The 21212-nt window shown below is 42.4% G+C and overlaps 4 protein-coding genes across 6 annotated transcripts; 3 read left to right on the top strand and 1 right to left on the bottom strand.

The window, feature by feature from the left end:
• Positions 1-181: 181 nt before the first annotated feature.
• si:dkey-93h22.7 (platelet endothelial cell adhesion molecule) lies at positions 182-5181 on the top strand. Its single transcript, XM_068320805.1, has 13 exons — positions 182-346; positions 435-461; positions 543-669; positions 747-922; positions 1112-1286; positions 1844-1950; positions 2041-2313; positions 2398-2703; positions 2794-2895; positions 2980-3007; positions 4645-4687; positions 4763-4828; positions 5006-5181. The coding sequence occupies exons 1-13, from the start codon at positions 316-318 to the stop codon at positions 5030-5032; spliced, it is 1488 nt and encodes a 495-aa protein (XP_068176906.1). The 5' UTR covers positions 182-315; the 3' UTR covers positions 5033-5181.
• A 237-nt stretch (positions 5182-5418) lies between these two features.
• Positions 5419-10730, top strand: syngr2b (synaptogyrin 2b). Its single transcript, XM_068320809.1, has 4 exons — positions 5419-5567; positions 7525-7762; positions 8303-8439; positions 8593-10730. The coding sequence occupies exons 1-4, from the start codon at positions 5424-5426 to the stop codon at positions 8842-8844; spliced, it is 771 nt and encodes a 256-aa protein (XP_068176910.1). The 5' UTR covers positions 5419-5423; the 3' UTR covers positions 8845-10730.
• Positions 10731-10876: 146 nt separating this feature from the next.
• Positions 10877-14344, bottom strand: tk1 (thymidine kinase 1, soluble). Its single transcript, XM_068320811.1, has 7 exons — positions 14164-14344; positions 13965-13996; positions 13460-13573; positions 12594-12687; positions 12381-12470; positions 11985-12104; positions 10877-11357 (listed from the first exon to the last, which is right to left on the bottom strand). Exons 1-7 carry the CDS (start codon positions 14227-14229, stop codon positions 11178-11180), a joined length of 696 nt encoding a protein of 231 aa, XP_068176912.1. The 5' UTR covers positions 14230-14344; the 3' UTR covers positions 10877-11177.
• A 166-nt stretch (positions 14345-14510) lies between these two features.
• Positions 14511-20600, top strand: afmid (arylformamidase). Of its 3 annotated transcripts, none has more exons than XM_068320808.1 (12): positions 14511-14569; positions 15380-15512; positions 15680-15770; positions 17184-17288; positions 17362-17410; positions 17498-17583; positions 17680-17752; positions 17898-17995; positions 18801-18879; positions 19292-19427; positions 19893-19997; positions 20081-20600. In XM_068320808.1, exons 2-12 carry the CDS (start codon positions 15483-15485, stop codon positions 20102-20104), a joined length of 876 nt encoding a protein of 291 aa, XP_068176909.1. In that variant the 5' UTR covers positions 14511-14569; positions 15380-15482; the 3' UTR covers positions 20105-20600. The 3 variants fall into 3 exon arrangements, with proteins under 3 accessions (XP_068176909.1, XP_068176908.1, XP_068176907.1); XM_068320807.1 differs by having other exon boundaries at positions 14531-14721; XM_068320806.1 differs by lacking the exon at positions 14511-14569 and adding an exon at positions 14775-14876.
• The last annotated feature ends 612 nt before the right edge of the window (positions 20601-21212 follow it).

The raw sequence follows: 21212 nt of genomic DNA, 5'->3' as shown, positions 1-21212 counted from the left end.
ACAGTTTGTTTCATGTATTTTATCATGTATCTACACTTTCTTAAAAATAGGACACAACTTTGACATTTATGGCTTGAGCGAAGGAGAACATGAGAGGGAGGGGGCAGCAGGGAGGTGTAATGAAATGCTATCAGCTATCCGCACATGCTTCTAAATGTGCGTGTGTGTGTGTGTGTGTGTGTGTGTGTGTGTGTGTGTGTGTGTGTGTGTGTACTTTTTACCCTCCATTCACAACTGCTGAAGTCCTCCGTTACGCAGCATAACTGAACTTCAAATGAAGCATAAAGTATTATTAGAGGAAACTTTTATTCAACAATGTTTGCTTCCCTCTTTGGGGTCTTCTTCGGTAAGCTGCTCACCTCTACCTGCACAGCAGTACATTTATATTTCAAATTTTTAAACACCTGAAACAAATTGATTTTCTTTTCCTTCAGGGTTATCCTGCGTTTGCAAAGACAGCAGTAAGTCTGTTGTATCATTAAAGACAGGGATATAGTTCTTTGTGCTGAGTGGTTCTGTAGCTCCAATGTCTTCTTTGACAGGTCAGTCAACTCTGGGTCCTCCACTACTATTTGGGCCTTCAGTGGTTTTGATGGGCGAAGTTGCAGAATTTACCTGTGAGCTCCCGACACACCCGAAGAATGAATCTATCCTGCTGCAGTTATACAGGTGAGCATTGGTTCAAATTAAATCCAAGCTGCATTTAAAACTCACACTACTATGATAAGAAATCAACTCCCTTCCAGGGAAGACGACCGTAACAAGTTGCTTGGTGAGTACACCTCCCTGGATGGGGAGGTGGCCGTTTTTCCCACGGTCATCCAACCTCACCATAAGGGCAACTTGGAGTGTGTGGCCAAAGCACAGAACAACTCCAACATGCAGCCCACCGTCAGCAAAGTACTCCACCTGAAGGTTGTTGGTGAGTCACGACATCTCTTACAATGTGAACACTCTGAACATTCTGACAACAGAAACTGTTGCTATGCGATCATGATGATGATAAGAATTAATTGTTTGTCGTTGCTCCAAGAACCAGAAAATTATTTCTGTACATCTCTGGTCTGAAAACGAACGTGCATCTTAGTCTGTTGCTGTGTCGGTTCTGCAGAACCAGTGACAGGAGCAGAGATTGACGTTGTTTCGGGTCGGTCGGAGCTCTTTGAAGGAGATTCCCTGGAGGTACGCTGTATCGTGTCAGCTGGAGATCCAGTCTCATTCAAGTGGCTTCGGAATGGTGGGCACATACATCACGGTGCTCTGGGTAACCACCTCATGATTGACAGGTCAGTGGAATTACAAAAGAAAATAGTTATACGCAGTGGCGCAGTGGTTAGCGCTGCTGCCTCACAACACGGCGGACCCGGGTTCGAGTCCCGCTCTGTGCGGAGTTCGCATGCTCTCCCCGTGTCTGCGTGGGTTCTCTCCGGGTTCTCCGGCTTCCTCCCACCTCCAAAAGCATGCGCTTCAGGTTGATTGGCCGGTCCCAAATTGACCATAGGAGTGAGTGTGTGAGTGAATGATTTGTTTGTTTCTATGTGGCTCCGCGGTGCACTGGCGTCGTGCCCGGAGTGTCCCCCGCCTCACGCCCTGAGACTGCCAGGATAGGCACTGGCTACCCCGCGACCTGCGTTAGCGGATTAAGCGGATTTGGAAAATGAATGAATGAATGAATAGTTATACTCCACGAATTTTAGTAAATTTATCAGATATTCAAATTTCAAGAAATTGCACAAAAAAAATTTCAAAAAGACGAAGACGGAGCCTTATTGCATCCACAGATTCATTAATGACAGGAAAAAACAGTTACAGGAAAATTCACGAGATTATCTGTGACCCACAGAATGACTTCTGAAGACGGCGGCTCCTACATGTGTGTTGCCACCAACCACTTTAATGAAACTCAGGTCTACACCTCCAACAGCTCCGAAGTTGTGATCACAGTCAAAGGTCAGTTGTGAAGGAACTGTCCAGTTCAGACTTAAAGTATATGCACGTTTCTCTGAACTACTAACTTTTTCCTACATCTTACTCCCTCAGATGTGGTGTCAAACCCTGACATCTCCTTCACTGTAGTGAAAGATGACTCCCACAACTACTTCGCCATGGTCACCTGTCAGTCCTCCTCAGGGACCCCACCTGTCACTTTTTCACTCTACAATGGGACACAACTGGTTGCCAATACAACAGTTGAAGAGGGAAACGCCATTTTTAAGGTGACCTTGGTTCTGGACACGCACATGGGGTGGCTCCAGTGCCAGGCAGACAATGGATACCGAGTCGCATATAGTCCATGGATCCCTCTAGAAGTCGGTATGTGTATATTTGAAACATCTGACTCAATCTTTGGTGCAGACCAGCTTCGTCAGATGCTTGTGTTCTGTCTATACTTAACAGTCTCAGTTGGTGGGCCTGTGAGGCTGCATTACGACCATGACGTTGGAGAGAACTACGCTGTGATTGGTTTGAGGTTCTACTGCCAGGCCACAAAGGGATCTCATCCACGATACCAGTGGTTCCTGAACAAAACCCGTCTACATGACAGAGGAATCTTCTACTACATTGTCCACCAACCACCAGAGCGATCCATTCTACAGCTGTCTGTGGGGAAGAGCATCGCAGGAACATACAACTGCGAAGTGTCCGACAGCTTTGACAACTCCACCACTATTACCAGCAGAAGGTGGTACTTGGATAGAGAAGGTAGAGTTGTCTCGTGTTGAGTGGACATCCTTCTTAAGGGTGGCGTCTATCTCCATCTACCTCCATCTCCTCATCTTTCTGCTCCTCCAGCTGTGAATCGTCTCCCAGTTCCGGTGGTGGCAGCGGTCTTTGGGTGTTTCACGGTCCTGGTTCTCCTGGTGTTCATTTGGTGCGGGCTTGGAGTGTTGCTAAGTGCGTTCACACATCTAGTTTTCATTCTATCCCGTGATTAACTCCTCACTGTGGCTGTGAACTATCTTTTTGTGCTTCTTTCAGGAAGAAGGACGTATGTAGAGGAAACTCCGTGAGTGCATTTCTCTGACTGATTATAATCCTTTGACAAATGATGGCAACATTCCCCACAAAACTGTTTCCTTTTTAGAATACTTGGTCCTATAGTTTTTCTTTTCTAGGGAAGAATTACACACTGGCTGTTAACCCACCATCAGGAAATAAAAGACAGAATGGGAGATGAAGAAAAACATACAGTGGAAATTATTTAATCTGGGTAATCATGTCTGGTTATCATATCACATGAAGTAAAATAGGAAGGATAAATTGTGCATACGATACATCAATAGTCCCTAATATTCCTTGAGCCACAGACCGGTTAAATGTCAGACAATATTTTCACTGACCGGCTTTTAAAATGTGATGGATAAATACAACAAAATGAAACGATACGACCAGCATTAAAACTGTTCATTTCTAAATACAGTAATCCCTCATTACTTGCAGTTAATGCAATCCAGGACCTATTGCGGAAAAAAAAATTCTATGATATAGCGACAAACTATTTATTTTATTATTTCCGGTAATTTAAACGTTTATGAACCCTCCCCGCACTGATATTAAACCATCTTATATCTGTATTATCTTTTGCCACACTCTAATAGATTGTTTAAAGCACTTCTGAATCAAACAAAAGTCACAGGAGGTACCGTTAGTCAGAACACAGTGCACACACGGTCGCTGTTAGCCAATAGCATGTACGTACCATATCACATGACTGCATATTAAATGACTGCGATGTAGTGAAGCTACGCATCTTGAAGTGCCAATAAATGAGGGATTACTGTATTTCTATCTCTTCCTGAGTTGAGTCCAGTATTTCAGTGATTACTGAATAATAATGAACGTGAATCCAATTTGTATCAACTTTATTAGCAGCGTCGTCGTAACGTCACACCAACATTTGTTTTTTGTTGGTTTTACTAGCTTGGGAGTTCCAGTTTAGCAGTGATCTATTGTATGTTAGTGGCAGGAGCGGCCCCTTTAAGAAGGTAGTCATGTGACTGAGGCAAGCATCTCCACAAGTGACTTGTAGACAGATGGGGAGTAGAGAATCCACTCATTCAAAACAAAACATTTTTCAGAATCATATCAGAAAAAAAACCCCAGAAATAATGGAAGTTTTGGATCCTTTATATCTGGACCGGTACCGACTGACCCACAGGCCGGTACTGGTCCACAACCTAGGGGTTGAGGACCCCTGACATTCATCATATCAACCTCACCAACAGTGAAATTTTTGGGATATAAGAAAATCTGGAGTCACTCCACAGGATGACATCATCTGGAAGTTGTAGCAGTCCATAAGGAGGAGGATTACTGCAGTTGCATCTCCTGAGAAATTTATGATGCAGGCATCTCAAGTCTTTTTTATTGTTTAAGTTACAAAAATCATAATAAGTTAATGTGGAAAACCCTGCAGACTGATATTTCCACTCAATGCAAACTAAGCTAATTTCCATGAAATCAATGTTGAACTTATAGCTGACTTTAAAATTCAGTCTCACTCTATGGAAGTGGTTTAAAGAAAAAAGTCCTCCTCTGGTTTTAAAATGGATCGGGTCTGATCTTTGTTGCTACGGTCCAGCATTAAGGACATGCTCCTGCTGTACAGCAGCTTTAACAAACGTTTCCCGCCTCATCACACAGGTTGGAGATGGAAGCGATGGTCGCTGCATGTGAAGGCGAAATGGTCTGTCAATAATCATCCATCGTTAACCAAAGCCCGAGACGTGATCCCATGCTCACCTGGCGGCTCTCTTTACAGGACTGGTCGGACTTCAGTGAGGATGAGGAGGTGGTGAAGGCAGCCAGAGCAGCTGAGCTTGATCAGGTGAGGTCAAATCCACAAGACGACCTCGTGGGTTAGAGTAGATGTTGGTTTAACCTTAATGCAGGTGAGACACATGAATCCTGATATTTCCTCACCTCCTGTCGGGGAATGTTAATCAATCACCAATATCTGGGTTATTGGAAACGAACAATCAGTGAGTGTGTGTTGTGTTCTCAGACATCTGCAGCCTCTGTGGAGGACTGAATGGCCATAGGAGGAGGAGGAAGAGGAGGAGGATGAAGAGATGGAGGATGAAGAGGAGAAGGAGGCACTGGAGAGTTGAGGAGCACCGATGGCTTAAATTGAGCCTGCTGTCGTTGAATAAACATGTGATGGTCGTGCTGTGTACTGAATAACTAGATTACCTATCAGAGGATAAGGGGGGGGGTAAAAAGATGCCGATCGACACACGTGACGCTCCCTCCTGGGACCCATCCGGTCAGCTCCGCCCCCGTGACGCGCCGCAGGACGGCGCTGCTCCTCTGGGTGTCTCTCCCGTCTTTGACAAGTTGCGGTGCAGTTCGGTGGAGGCTGGAGCTGCAGTCGAGGGTTTGGTTGAGCCCAAGTTGATTCGGGTCTCCCGTTTGGACGCACCATGCGGAGAGGGGACAAAGCGGACCGGAGCGACATGGATTCGGCGGGTGGTGCCAGCGCGTACGGCGCTTTGCTCGCAGGAGGAGGCTTTGACTTCAGAAAGTTTGTCCGACAGCCGCAAACGATACTACGCCTGCTCAGCTGGGTGAGTGGGGGTGGTGGAGGGTGTATCTGCCTGGGAGATGTGCGTCTGTCGAGGTCAAAGCTGCAGAAGAGACAGGAATCCGGTGTGGTCCGGGAGCAGGTGCGCCTGGTGCTGCGCCCGGAACGCACGGCCCGCCTCTCAGGAGCGGCTGCTTGGTTCTATATGGGGCTGTAAGGTCGGTCGGGACGACAGAGGGTTTATTATTCGCGGTGTCGACGACAGGCGACATCTTGCGGCAGCTGCTGCCTGACAGGAGCGACGGGTCCGGTCAGAGAAGTACCAGCCGGAACCGAACCTTATGTTAATCCCGATGAGTTCTCTCCCCGAACAGGGCGCACAACTCACCTGAGGAAGGTTCCATGTAAAACCAGGTTAACAATAAGTCACCCTTCTATTCAAAAAGAAATCATAGCAGTTTGTGAAACCGTTTTAAAACTGATGAAAGACCACATCAGGGTTCATCTGTTTGCTTTGACTGGAAAGGCTGCACCAGGAAACCTTCATGGAAGTTCTCTTGTCACGTGTTGCGAGGTAAATGTAGGTGTCGACTTGTTTTTGTTGATTGACTAAGAAGAGAATCTCAACTTGTCATTTTAAACTTGTCATTTTAAAATCATCCGTCCTGTCTGTGGAGAAATGAATCCCAAAGGTTTGGAGAGGGAGTTTATCTTCAGTCTGTTTCTTTAAAAAAAAAAACTGGTTGTGCATGTTTATGTTGAGCAGGCTTTGTGAGAACTGTCATTCTTTGTGTAACCACTAAAGAACCATGAAGACTTGATCCAACTCAGTAGACCCAAACTAACGTGCTCACATACGAAAGCACACAGGTTCTGCCTCACTTATGGGGCAACATGGACTTGTGCCGTTTTAATTGTGAAGTCAGGACACTCCTCCAGACGTGTTTCAGGGTGAACGTTCACCGTTACACAATAGCCCTTCTAATCCAAATTTAACCTGGTGAACAATGACAGAGCGCCCACGCCCTGTTCTGCCACGTGGAACCAGAATGAGGCCTGAGGTTTTTAATCTGCTGCTCATCAGAATCAGGTTCTAAACGGCCGTTGTTACTACGGCTGTGCCTGAGTTTATCCGAGGTAGGAGATATTTGCCCTTGATGCCCATGCTGGTGCTGTGGTCTCTGGAGGGAGTGGGCCGCCAGGTTGTGTCGGTTCACGAGGAGGAGGATTACTGCTGTTAGCAGTCCGGATGGTGGACACACCGATTACTCCTGTTGTGTCACATGAGAAATTCATGTTGGTTGTGTTTTTGGAGTTCTTGTTGTTTCACTTTAGTTACTGAGTACATTAAAACAGGGATTGAAATTCAATATCCAGAATGCAGGTTATTTTTAGCGGGCTGTGGGCAGGTAAGGAGATCCCCCCCCCCCCCATTCCCCCGTTGATCCTGGTTAATACTCATAGTAAATACTATTTGCATGCACTTCACTCAAATTTAGGATTTCCCTCCGCTCTGCTGGCCGTCAGCGGGACCGAGGCCTGTTCCACTCGCCTCAGCTTAGTTCCCACGTTTGGAACAGTTTGCCTCTATCCTCCTCGCAGTTCTCATCCTGAGCATTGTTCGAGAGTTGGTGGCATCTGTGGAGTCACATGACGGGCAGCTGCACTCATTAGTGGGTCACATGGTTCAATGAGTGACCAGAGCAGATACCAACACACCACGGGTTGGTCAGAGAGGCCAGGCAGCAGTTTTCCAAAATGAGTTTCCATCAGACGTGAAAAATGAATGACCAGTTTCTGAGCCAAGCGTAAAGTCTTCCCTGGTGTACTTTATTTTCATAGCATACATTAATGAACTGAAACTGACAATCTCTTAAATAGTACATATGTGGAGTTAATGGGTAAACCGTAAAACTGCACTCTCCTATATCTTGGCGTCTTCCCCCTTTGTGGGTTTGTAAATCATTGAAGGCCCATTTCTTTCCTCTGTTTGAATCCAGCTTTTTGCCCTGGTGGTGTTCGCCTCCATCACCAACGAGGGATACGTCAACAGTCCTCTGTCGGCTGAGGCAAAATGCATCTTTAACCAGAATGACTCGGCGTGCCAGTACGCCGTTGGCATCGGCGTGATCGCCTTCCTGGCGTGTTTGGCCTTCCTGGTTTTGGACGTCTACTTGCCATTTATGAGCAATGCGCAGGAAAGGAAGTACGCTGTCATGGCAGACTTGGGATTCTCTGGTGAGCAAGAGCATTAAGAAGCTTTAAACCTGCATTAATCCATATTTCTATATGAATAATTAATCAAATAACTTTGTGTAATGTGAAATATGCTGCCCTTGGTGAGGATTATCAGGTTACTGTGCAAAAAAACTTCACTCTGAGACAGAAATATAGACAGGCAATCTTTAACGCCTAAGTTGATATAAAATAAACATAACACATATATAACATACTGTATATTAGAAATAACCGATACAATTTCATTGAGCTCAAACTGCATCCATTTTCAATGCGAGACAAACTACTGTCTGTTTTCTTCACATAACATGACCACCATTGTTTTCACCCTAACCCACCCAGATGATGAGTCAGCAGCAATGAGCAGAATGACATCACAGGTCGTGATTAACACTCGTTGGCTGTACACGCCACAGATCACAAGAGATTGTCTGTAGAGTGGGTCCTGCTCACTTTAGCAGATGACAGCGGGCTATTTTTTTCTTTGTTTTGATGAAGTTTACACATGTATGGTCATTTATGAACGTCGTGTTGTCTCAGGGCTGTGGACCTTCTTGTGGTTTGTGTGTTTCTGCCTGTTGACCAATCAGTGGAATAACACCATCGACATCAGTGCGATCCCCGTGGACGCCGCCCACGCCGCCATAGCCTTCGCATTCTTCTCCATCGTGACATTTGTGAGTCTGCCGAAAAAACGGTTCTAATTCCGTCCTAATGTTTTTCCACAGAGCTTCAGTTTCAGTGGGAGAGATAATATTGAATATATTTACAGATTATTGGTTATTAATGATTCTGTTTTGTGTAATATCATCTTTGTTGTGTTTTTACAGGGAATCCTGACCTTCTTGGCTGTGGTTCGTGTCCGTTCTGGTGTCCATCAAGTTGCCCTCCCCACCTACACCGAGCCACCAGCAGATCTCCACACCCCCTACCCTCCTACCTATGCCCCCACCTCTTACAACCCCACTACCTACACCCCTACTGCCTATACAATCTACCCCAACCCGGTGCCTGACATGCAGCAGCCACCCGTCTCCTCAATCCCAGCAGAAGACTCTGGCTACCAACCTCCCGCTTACTGAGACAAAGGGGTTGGGGTTTGGGGGGTCTAGGTCATCCACTGGTAACTAGTCTCACTGCACAGACACAGAACTATATCATATTGATGTGGTTTTAGATTTGATTGTCAGATTCCAGATCCTCAGTGGTGTAACTGCTGCGGCTGATGAGCACTCATGATCAGACGTAGACCTGAGTGCAAAGATGCCACGATGACCTCCGATTAGCAAATACTGAAGGGGGGTGGGGGTGGGGGTGTTGGAACGATCCAAGGAAGACAAAAGTAACGCAATGTAACTTGATGAAGAATATCAATGACGGCTCCAGCCTGAGGCAGGGACATCAACGTTTGATGTGCTCGTCTTCACGCACTGTTGGAGCCAGAGAATGTATATTTGTGCATAGATTTCATGATGCAAAACTGCCAGTTTAATGGTTTGTTTATTTAATTATATGCTTTAATGGTTTAGTGGATTCTTCCTCTTTGGTGCTTGCGTCTTGAGGTCCTGTCTAGTTTAAGGTGAATTAAATTAAGAATTTTTAAAAAATCATAAACATGTCAGTTTCTTTAACTGTAACCACTCCTGCTAAATTACATGTTAGACTGTTCTATGTGCTGATATGTCAAAGAATGATGCCCTTTAAACCTGTTAACAGTCAGATAAGAAGGAAGGAGGAGCTTGTTGTCTTCCACTATTCACTTATTGAACAGGTTTATCGTGACCTCACGCCACCACATTCACCTTCCTCTTTTGTCAACCAGCAGGTTTCTTATTTACTGATGTTTATTTCCTGTTTACAGGATGTTGTTGAGGCCATCTGCAGATCGTTGCTAAAACAGTCTATTTCCTGATTCAAAAGCAAACTATAGCTTAATGTAAATTATTTAGTAAAATAATGACATCTGACTTTTGTTTTACTGTAAATTTGCAGTGCAGCTGCACAATAATGCTAAAATTTAGCAATCATTAGCATATCAGCAAAAAAACATGGAAGCCATATCAAGTGGGAGTTACCTTGTGAAAGCCAAAGGTAGCTAAAAGTAGTTGACTTTTAACAGCCTTTCAATACATTTTAGTTATTCAATTTTTTTATTGAATATAATCAAATAAAATTGGTACTGAATCATTTCGTGCTGAAGATGAGAATATCAGCACTTGCTAACGATAGCCAGCTAATTAGCTAGAGACCTACAGGGCTCAACTGTAATGTGTGTTTAGTGGTTAAACTACATACTTTGTGCATGAAGTTGATTTTAGTATATTACAGATACTTGTCAGATAGCATCTTAGCTCAACATGGAAACACTCAATTCCTCTCTAGTTCGACCAGAAAATAATTAGATCTTTAAAACTAACCCAATAAAAATGGAGAGTGAAACTAAGACTGTGTATTTTGAAAAACAAACCTGCTGATTTGTCATTTGTGCCTCAAGATGACAATTTGATTTTATGGGAAGCAAATCAAAAAACCCTCTATCTGCTTGTCCCAGCTGCTTTTGCCACTGTCCTTTTTTTTTGTTTGCGTGTTTATTTTCTTGTTAATACCAGTCTGCTCCTTAGTGAAAATTTGAAATCTAAACACTTTGCTAAACAAAATCTTTAGAACTCCATTGTAATAGGCAATACCAAGTTTAATTGGCTGGTATTTCGTCAATCCCCATTGCACAAGGAGGCTTGAGTGATTTGTGTGAAACTGAGTTTTAAAATTTGTTGTTTTGGAGTAACTGATCAGATTTGGATCAGCTTGTCTTGTCTCAGTACTTTACTGTTTTATTACCTGGTTGTTTATCTTGTCATGGCTTCAGGAACACAGCAGTTATTGAATGTGACTGTTAGTGCAATAAAAGACTTTTTAAATGGTCTATAAACATGTTTATGTGCTGCAGCTGTATGGATTTTATGTAGCAGGAAGAGTCCAGTTTGTCAGCAATCAGTCTGCCAGAAGTTATTTTGGTCCTCTGTAATAGGCAGGGATATTGGATTACGTCTCACAGCTAGTCTGCTGAATTTAAATATTCAAGTTTCCTAAGTGGAGAAAGATGACACCAAGAGCCAGATTTTTAATTTTACTAAACAACTTAGGAACCCATGATAGTGAAATATTAAATTCAAAATCCCCACCATAAATGAATTTCATAAACAATAAATAACAACATACACTTTACAGGATCATACATCCCTGTCATATCAATCATGACTTTATCTACAAATACCTAAATATAAAAAGGTATTGCATGAAATAGAATATACCAATAAGATAATAAACAACCACAAAGACTCAACAGACACAAGAACCATTTGATGCCTGGAATTCCAGGCTCTCCTCACGTCTGCAGGTGTAAAGAGTTCAGGGTTCAGAGGTGGAGTGAGTTGACAAGCTTCCTGGTAATCCTGGACTCAAGCAGTTTTCCCGGGAGGACGTTTGGTGGAGTTTCATTCCTGAACGGAGCACTGTTCTCTTTGTCCTCCATCAGACCTCCAAAACACTTTCTACACACCGCCTGGTACTTGTCTGCTCCACCGATCACTTCCACCTGTTGGGCAGATGGACGGGCAACCGTTGCCGGTGTACACTTTTAATGACAGAGTGTTGTTGTTTCATTTCATCTACATTTGAAAAGTGGCAACATCGAAGTCTGATTCCCACTTCCCTATATCTAGATGGTTTTTGTATCCCACTTGAAAAGACAGATGCCATTAAAAATGAATATAACACATCTATAAAGATTTGGCAACCCTATTTAAACTAAATGGACTCCTTACCAACATCTTTATTGGATTTATTATAATAGCATTAACAGACTCAAGCATTCCACTGGTCACCTGAGTGTCTTGTCGTTTATAGTGTTTGTTTCTTTATTTTTCCTCTCATTTTCTCCACCCCTCCTGTCCTTTTTGCTTTTTAATTGATTAATCAACCTGCTCTTTTTGGAGGAGCTCTTTTGGTTTGTACTTGGGTGCATGGCTTGGGATGCTGTATTTTGTATGATTTACAAGTTCAAAATTGAAAAATAAAATACTCTATTTAAAAAAAAGACAAGTATCCACAGCACCCAATACTTAAATAATACCTTACCAAACCCTTTTTCATCTCCACCCTTAGAAAGTGTTCTGATGCATGTCACGGTCAACTTATTTGGCAGGTTGTTGTTTTTTCTCACCTCCTTCTCTGTGCCTATCCTCTTGGTGTAGGCAGCTTCCTTGTAGCATTGCATGCAGACAGCGTGGAGCTTCACCACACTCTCTGCTAGCGGGACAAGGTTCAGGATGTTTCCGAAAGCCTACAAGAATGCAGATGGGACAGCAGAGAATCAGTGTCACTGAACGGAGAGAGGTGTAATTACATTACAAGGACAGACGAACCCATTATAGGTTGGAATAATGAACACACTGAACTGCGCTGTCGTGCTGCTCATGTGGATTGTTCACACTCCTTCATTAACAATATTTCTTGACCCACAATGCTCCTTCAGTGTGAAGAATCAGTTTATCAGCAAGAAGTCTGAGCATTTACAAGCGTGACAAACGGAAATGTCGAGAAAAATACTGATACTCACCTTTCTCTGGAAAGTTCCATCTAGGGCAGCTACAATTACAGTCTTCCCTAAATTGGCCATCTCCTCACAAAACTCCACTGTGTCTGGAAACTAGAAAACACAAAAGAAACACATTTAGGAATTCATCCCCATCAGTTCAGTCTAAGACATCCTGAATTCAAAAGTAAATAGTCCATAGTAAAGATGAAGAGAATAAAAAGTGCATATACTTACAAACTGTCCCTCATCGATGCCGATGACGCAGGCTTGCAATGCCAGAGACTGAAGATCTCCAAGACGACTGGCTGGAACAGCCTCCATGATGCTTCTAAAAGATAATAGAAATAACTTAACAAGAGTATAATGAAGTTTTCTCACTTGATTACTTATTTTAATTTCAGCTTGTATTTTTAAAATACTTTCCGGACATACTCAGGATTCCACCAAAATTATACCAAACAGGAGACACTCCATTTACTAAGATGTCTGTGTAGGTTCTCAGTCATCCAGGTCATGGTTATCCAAAAGTCAATCCACTGGACGTTAAGAAAGTTCTTGAAGACATTTCGTCTCTCTTCCAAGAGACTTCATTTACTAAGAAATCTCACCACCAGGGGTCGAAATAAATCTGTAAATCTACTGGATCAGTGATGCAACTCATTCCATTCAAGTGAACTCTTTGAACAAGATATCCTTTAATCCATCTCATTTTCCCTATTGTATTTAATAATCTATTTTCGCAGTAGGATAAATTGTATTGACTCCATTACAACACAATGGGAAAAATATATAGCTGTAAATAAGAAACTCAAGATATAAGACATGTGTATTAAATCAGATTTGGTTTGGTCTGGACATGTCCAGAGGAGAGATAGTAAATATATTGGTAGAAGGATGCTGAGTTTTGAACTGCCAGGCAGGAGGCCTAGAGGAAGACCATAGAGGAGGTTTATGGATGTAATGAAAGAGGACATGAAGGTAGTTGGTGTGAGAGAAGAGGATGCAGAAGACAGGGTTAGATGGAGGCAACTGATTCGCTGTGGCGACCCCTGAAGGGAAAAGCCGAAAGGAAAAGAAGAGTATTAAATCAGATGACTTACTTGTCATGTGTGGCCATGCCTTTTTCAGAATAACGTGTGTCCTTGGCATATTTGATCACCAGACAGTTGTACTGGGCTATTTGGAAGCGGCGCACTCGTCGCATCAGTTCAGTGCTACAGAGTGAATGGAGATAATGTAAAGACAATGAAAGCCATCTGTGCGTTTTGTACATCAAATCACGTCTTCAATATGACTTTCAGTCAATATATACAGTTCACACCTGCACCATTGGTTGTGTTAAAAAAAAGAATGTGCAAAATAGTTCAGAATACTGTGTAACATGAATGTCAAGCACCCTAGAGTGTGCAAAACAAAAAATATTGGATCGCTTTAGTTTTCGCGCAGATTTACATCAGTGGACGAAAATTGGCGGGATGTTCAAGTCTGGGCGGAATTTGTGACACCAGCGTTGTTCAAACATTATTTTCTATGGATAAATGATTAACACATGTGGCTGGACTCGACACGAAACCTGTTTTATATACGTGTGAATAAATATCTCACCTTTTGCCAGAAAACATCGGTCCGAATATGACCTACAAAAACAGAGAGGGTTTGTCAGTGAAGTTAAATACTCAGTTATAAGCTAGATATAGTAAACCAACATTAGTCAATATCATGCCGGCAATGCCCTTTAATGCAAGGGGGTAAAGATTATAACATTAACGTGAGATCGTGATCGTTACATCAGCCAGACACGAACCTGAATCTGTCCTCGTGTCTTCCTCGGAGAATTCGGAAGAACTCTTGGAAAATCCACACAGTCCATATTTGGTAATGATGCGACAATTAAAACAATTGAACTAAAAACAAACAAACACGTTAACGGTTATTAATACTTCTCATAAACCTTTCCGGAAAACAAACTTGAATACGGCGCGCCGAAGACACTGTTCTTTTATCAGAAAAGTCACCAATGAGCAAGTAGTCACGTGGATCTTTAAACCAATGAACGCCCGGAGAGCGAGAAAGAGGGCGCGCAAGCAGGAGAGTGCGCAAGCGCTTCTATTTACCAATCAGAGCACGTTACGTCATCATTCCGGCACTCTGATTCAAAGCGACTGATTAGCAACAGCGCCGCTACGCAGTACGTAGTAGGCCGCGTTACTGTACGTAAGCTAAGCTAACACTGGATAAAACCCCGTAATTATGTACATGGCGCAGGTGTATACGACTAATTCAGATTGTAATGCGCAGATTTAACGTTTTATATTTGGAATTAATTTGTTTATTATAAAGCAAAGTGTGTCTTTCCAAATAAGTAAGTGAACTACTAAGGATTGGCTGTACAGTATTTTCAGGCATAACTGAGCAATATGTCAACAATTTGTTTTTCTCTATATTTCATTGGACTATGGAGATACTAATGGCGGAGATGGTAGCAACAGTAGTTGGATGAATGGAAGTAGAAGGGGGGTAAGAAGGCTGTGGATGTTCAGAAACACGAGTGCGTCGTTCCACAAGTACACGTTCAACGGGTTAATTGAAAGTGGCGAATCAGTCTCTCACAAGTTTAGCTCACAGAAAAAAGATTAAGTCCAACTTATTTTCAACGCAAAGTTACAAATAATTTGAGGACTTCACAGAGTGCATAATATCAAAAGATGACGGGAATAACATCTTCAAAACAAAAACGGCACAGAAGTCCACTTGAAAACGTTAACAATTAAAAAAAATTAATTGATGTCTTCTTTTCCAAAATACCCATTGAGTATTTAAAAGAAAAAAGTGTCCTAATACACTTAAAAACTGATACCGTTACAACTCTTTTTAATAAAAATAAAAAAAGTCAGGTTGAACATTAAATATCCTCGATTTGTACAGTAATCCATTGCATTTTGCGTATTACATGTTATTCAACTTAATACCCAAACTCCCTGGTGAGCTTTGCTTGACTGGTCTTTATTTGGTGTTCAAAGGTCCTCCTTACGCGCAGACGTACATGATCAGAACGAGTCTGTCCTCACACACAGTCCACTCGGACCTGTGTTCAGAGTTAGTTTGGCCTCGACCTCAGACAACATGCAGCACTGGGCTCCAACCAGCAGAGATGTAAGAATATGAACGAAATTACATTATATTGTAATCTATGATGTTTAAATCTGAGGAGATCGATAATGTGATAGCAGACGAGGGCGCTGTTTACCGTGTGTACTGTGTTGTGTCTGGTGTGTGGGTTTGAGTCCCGCCCGGCTGACGGCGGTCTCTCCGTGCGGCAGGAGCTGGAGCTGCAGTTCTCTCCCAGCAGATGGTCGCACAGGATGTCGGCGGACAGCGTGATCGAGGCCCACGTCAAGGTTCTGCAGGAAGGTCGGTCTGCCGTGGAGTTCGATTCTAGTACCCCGCCTGACCCTGACAGGTTGACACAAGCAGGCGTGCTGGGGTCGAACATTTCTGACCATCTTTTGATTGTGTGAAGTTTACTAGCCATAGATGTGATGGATCATTTAATTCAGCTTAAAATTTAGTTAATTTAATGATTTGATTTAACAGGTTAAGAGTTTTTCTCATTGTGCTGTTCTTTGACTTGTTATTATGATCTCTCTATTTATATACATATAAACAGTAGAGTATGCAGTATATCTACTGTAGTATTATACCGTATACTATTTACAGTATGTATATATGTATGTGTATGTATATATATATATATGTGTGTGTGTGTGTGTATATATATATATATATATATATATATATATATATATATATATATATATATATTGTATATACACACACACATATTTATAAGCCATTTTGATGCCAGAGCTCTAATCAAATCAGGCGTGGGAAATGGGGGCCCCTATGATCTGATGTCCTGCCGCCATTGAGAATTTGGCCTGCGATCATGTTTGCGCCTCATGGGACTCTAGTTTGAATGGAATAAATTATTTTAATTTGATAACTGTCATTAGAGAGCCGACAATAGGGAGATGACAGGGAGTAGTGGGGGGCAGAGATGAGGGATGACGGACAGAACGGGCCCCAGCCAGAACTGGATCATAGATGCCGCCTTTTACAGTTGTCACCTCAGCACCCTAGGCTCCCATTAAACTGCGTGTTTGTCTGTCTCAGTGAGTTAATTACCCAAAAATTAAGCAGATCTATCAAATTTATTTGTGCTCAGAAGTATTTGCAGAATAATGATGATTATAGTAATCACATTACTTGATTCCTTTACTGTTTGTTTTTTTTGTGGATATGTGATGTTGTTCATAGTTGGTGTTTGACATTGTACTTCTGTGCCCCGGGTTTACTCACTCTGCCCTCTGTGGATCTCTACCAAGAACTGTCGGGTCCAGGTGAAAGGACAATGATCTGATGCGATAATATTATAAAACAGGTTTTATTAATATTATACGAAATGAACACGGTTGGTGAGATCAACGCTGAGGTTCTTTGCATGTTTCTTTGGCAGGTATGGGCAAAGAACCCAGAACATTCCATGGTACACTTTTAAGACACTCTTTGCACCCCTCCCTCCAAAAGGGTTTGGCTGTAACCCTATCATTTACCTGACAGGTGTCTATGATTCAATCAGGTGTGGTGCACTCTACTTAGTGATTTAACATGATTAGTCTTAACCAAATAAAACTTCAGTGTTGTGCGACGTTTGTCGTGTAAGCGTGAATCAGCTCGTGGAAATTTCCATATGAAAATATCCTATTTTTGCATTTTCCAACCATTATTCTGTTAACTTGTTAGTTGCATTCTGTGTGTGTCCAGCTACGACACGCGCCCGTGGTTTGGCTCAGACTTTTCTGAATGTGCCGTACGGTGAGGGAGATGGAGAGAAACTGGACGTCTACATCCCTAGAACTGCATCTTGTGGTATGTCTGCTGGATGTCGCTGATCGTCCTGAAGCAAAGCCAGTGGATTAACAGGCCTGTCCCTCTGTTTCAGATGTCCACCTTGTTATTTACATCCATGGGGGTTACTGGCAGTTTCTCAGGTACGGCCGATCGTTTCTTTGTGGCTAGCAGTGATGTTCTAGATTCCTCATTCAGGTTTTTCATTTGGATGCTTTGTGCTTGTGAAGCAAGGAGGAGTCTGGATTCATGGCCGTTCCACTCATCGATAAAGGGGTGGTGGTGGTTGCAGTGGGCTATGACATTGCCCCCAAAGGTAAAGTCTTTTAATTCTTGTGGGTAAACAAATAGTTGATGAACATTAACTGGGAATTTCAGCTTCCTATAGATGTCTCTTTCACTTCTTTCGTAGGTAATATGGACCTGATGGTGTCTCAAGTGCGACGGAGTGTTGTTTCTGTTGTCCAGCAGTATTCTCATATGAGGTGCTCATGTCTCCTCTATAGCCCCTTATAACCCCTCCTAATGAGTCACATCAGAATGCAGTTTTCACATTTTCTCTAGGTTCTGCTCCTACCAAATGCTATGATGACAAACTTTGTGTGGTGACTTGAATCATGTCCCCCTTAGTGGTCTTTATCTGTGTGGCCACTCTGCTGGGGCTCATCTAGCCGCCATGGTCCTCTCCACTGACTGGTCCCAGTACAGCGTTACGCCTCAGATAAAAGGTAAGGTTAATCAAGTAGCACGATGGACGCTGGAACCTTAAAATGAACATATTTAAAAGTATTATGTAGAAGCGGCTGAGAAATACAAAGTGAAGAAACCGACTGACAACTTATTAATTTTTGAGTTTTTTAATTCATTTTATTTTTATTTAACCTGTCGAGAGCCAGTTCTCATTTCTAATGACGATCTACCCAAGAGGTAGCCTAAGAGGCACATGCAAGAAAACAAGAAAACAAACAAAACGTCATTATGCACACACAGAACAATTCATTTTAAAAGCAAGCACAGTGTTGTTGGTGTTTTTAAAAGCAGAGATTGATGAACTGAGCTTTAAATCCTGCTGTAGATACAGTAATCCTTCGCTTATTCAAGATGCCTGGCTTCACTACATAGCCGATTTTTAGTAGGTAGTCACGTGATACCGTACGGCATGCTATTGGCTGACAGCATCTGGAAGTGCGCCTTGTTCCGAGACTCGAAAAAAGCAGCGCACTTCCAGGTACTTCCAGGAAACACTTAAAAGTGCTTTAAACAGTCTATCAGATTGTGGGAAAAGGTAATACAGATAGAAGGTTGTTTTAATATCAGTATAGAGAGGGCTCATGAATGTTTAAATTACCATAAATAATAAAATATAAAAAGTTTGTCGCTATATCGCAGAATTTTTTTTTGCAGGTGCTCCTGGAACGCATTAACCGCGAGTGACGAGGGATTACTGTACTGTATTTAACAGTGACTGAGTAAGAAGGGGTTTTCACAATAAGAGCTTTATAATAAGAGTGACTGCCTCTGCTTTTCTTGTAGGTGCTTTCCTCATCAGTGGGATATATGACCTCCTACCCATCCTGTCCACCTACGTCAATGAGCCGTTGAAAATGACAGAGTACGTTCAGCCCTACAGACATAATGTGATTGGTGCTTGATTTTATAGTAATACTTACATCCCATGAAGCATTACTGTTAACACAACTAGAATTCTGTTGTATGAATCTAATTGTCCAAGCAGAATTATAGTGAACATTGCAAATCCAATAATACAGGACAAAAATATCTCCTGTGTAATCCAATTTAATATCTTGAAAAGCTAATATGACGTAACTTGATGAACCAACATTGCAGTACATATTGGAACTGACTCATTGTTATTCTGCTGAAGACCGCAAAAACACTCCCAACAAGTACTGTAGATGTCAAAGGAGAAAATTGTGTAATTACTGTCATTTAAAGTAATATCACATGCTGCTGTGTCAGTCAGTACTTAACTGCTTTATTCCACGGTTGTCTCCTGCTGACAGGGAGGTGGCGATGAGGAACAGTCCTTGCAAGCTGCTCCCTCAGCTCCAGCTGTCCTCGTCCAGCTGCCACGTCGTTGTAGCCGTCGCTGAGCATGACTCCCCAGAGTTCCGCAAGCAGTCAGAACAATACTACAAAGTTAGTCCTGCTGATGGAGCACCAACACGGTTCAGAGTAGTGAAAGATCTTTTCTGTAACATTACCCTGTGGAGTAATCCTCTATGAGTCTTCTCCACAGCATCTAATGAGGATTTGCTGAGGTCATTTGTTGCTGCTGTTAACTAGCTGATAGCACAAAACTGCTAGCATCCACATTTTCCCCCAGCACTGCAAGTAGTTAGAAACCTTTCTTCGTATTTTAATAAGGTCAAACTAGCACTTTTATCATCAGTTATTCAGTCTTTGCTTGTCAGCTAGTTTATAACAAGTGGAGGAAAAAAGGACCCAAAACAAGTTCTTTGAGCCCCAGGTGACCGTGAGATTCTTCTCGACTTGATCCTGATATCACGTCTTGTTTGTTGATGATGACATTCATCACGTTGGTGTGTTTGCAGATATTGTCCCCATGCGGACTATGTTGACTGTTTTCCTTTGTTTTGAAAGATGTTGGAGGCGTCAGGTCTCCATGTGACCATGGAAGATGTGCCGAACACGGACCACTTCAACATCATTGAGCTCATGGTGGATGGGGACTATCATCTCACAAAGGTACACTGAATACAAAAAAAAAAAAATTCAATGAGCCTCTATTATGCTTCAGGTTGTGTGTTAATTCAATTGTTCCTCTGTAGCTTCTCTTGAAGATGATGGGATAGTGCTGAGGTTGTTGGTCCGTTGTTCAACATCATCACGTCTGAACATCAGCACTGATCTACCTATACTAATGAAGAATCGACTGCGTCGTGTTTTCAGCATTTTGAGAGGGTGGCATTGACCCATAATGGCCCTCTTTGATATGTTTGCTCACTATAGATGTAGGAAATAGTCTCACCTGAGCTTTACCTTCACACTACAATAGCATGTCATACAAACGTTGTGTGTCTAAAACCAATGAACTCCGTAAATAGTGGATTTTGCATAAACCTTTAACTCACTCTTTGTTAATTCATTTCTGAAAAGATCATTTAATAACTTCAGTAAAGGGCACTATGTCATTAAGGAATAATTTATATATGCATATTAAAACATGTAGCACATATTTTTATGTCCATGTTGGATAAATGCTGTTAAGAGAGACTAGATTTATATGTGTCTTGATAACAAATAACTGTTGAGTGTACAAGAATCATTACAATAAATATTTAGATTTGACTCTTCCAGTGAGGACACTGGTGTATGTGTGGTTTGTGTGTGTGGTGATCTGCCTCTACAGTGTTCTGTTTTGTCGTATTCATTTGTTCCTGACTTTGTCTTTTCTTCTTCTTCTTCTTTTCCTTTCGGCTTTTCCCTTCAGGGGTCGCCACAGCGAATCAATTTCCTCAATCTAGCCCTGTCCTTTGAATCCTCTTTTCTCACACCAACTACCTTCATGTCTTCCCTCACTACATCCATAAACCTCCTCTTTGGTCTTCCTCTAGGCCTCCTGCCTGGCAGTTCAAAACTCAACATCCGTCTACCAATATATTCACTATCTCTCCTCTGGACATGTCCAAACCATCTCAGTCTGGCCTCTCTGACTTTATCTCCAAAACCTCTAACATGTGCTGTCCCTCTGATGTACTCATTCCTGATCCTATCCTTCCTGGTCACTCCCAGAGAGAACCTCAGCATCTTCATCTCTGCTACCTCCAGCTCTGTCTCCTGTCTTTTCTTCAGTGACACTGTCTCTAGACCAAACAACATCGCTGGTCTCACCACAGTTTTGTCTTTTGTTTATTGGTTTTCAGTTTATATACTTTTCTACTTTTCTGGTTTTCTGTTTCC

The sequence above is a fragment of the Antennarius striatus genome, chromosome 8 (assembly GCF_040054535.1).
Source record: "Antennarius striatus isolate MH-2024 chromosome 8, ASM4005453v1, whole genome shotgun sequence".
NCBI lineage: Eukaryota > Metazoa > Chordata > Actinopteri > Lophiiformes > Antennariidae > Antennarius > Antennarius striatus.
The sequence above is the reverse complement of the archived record's forward strand: the minus strand, read 5'-3'. Positions and strand labels throughout refer to the sequence as shown.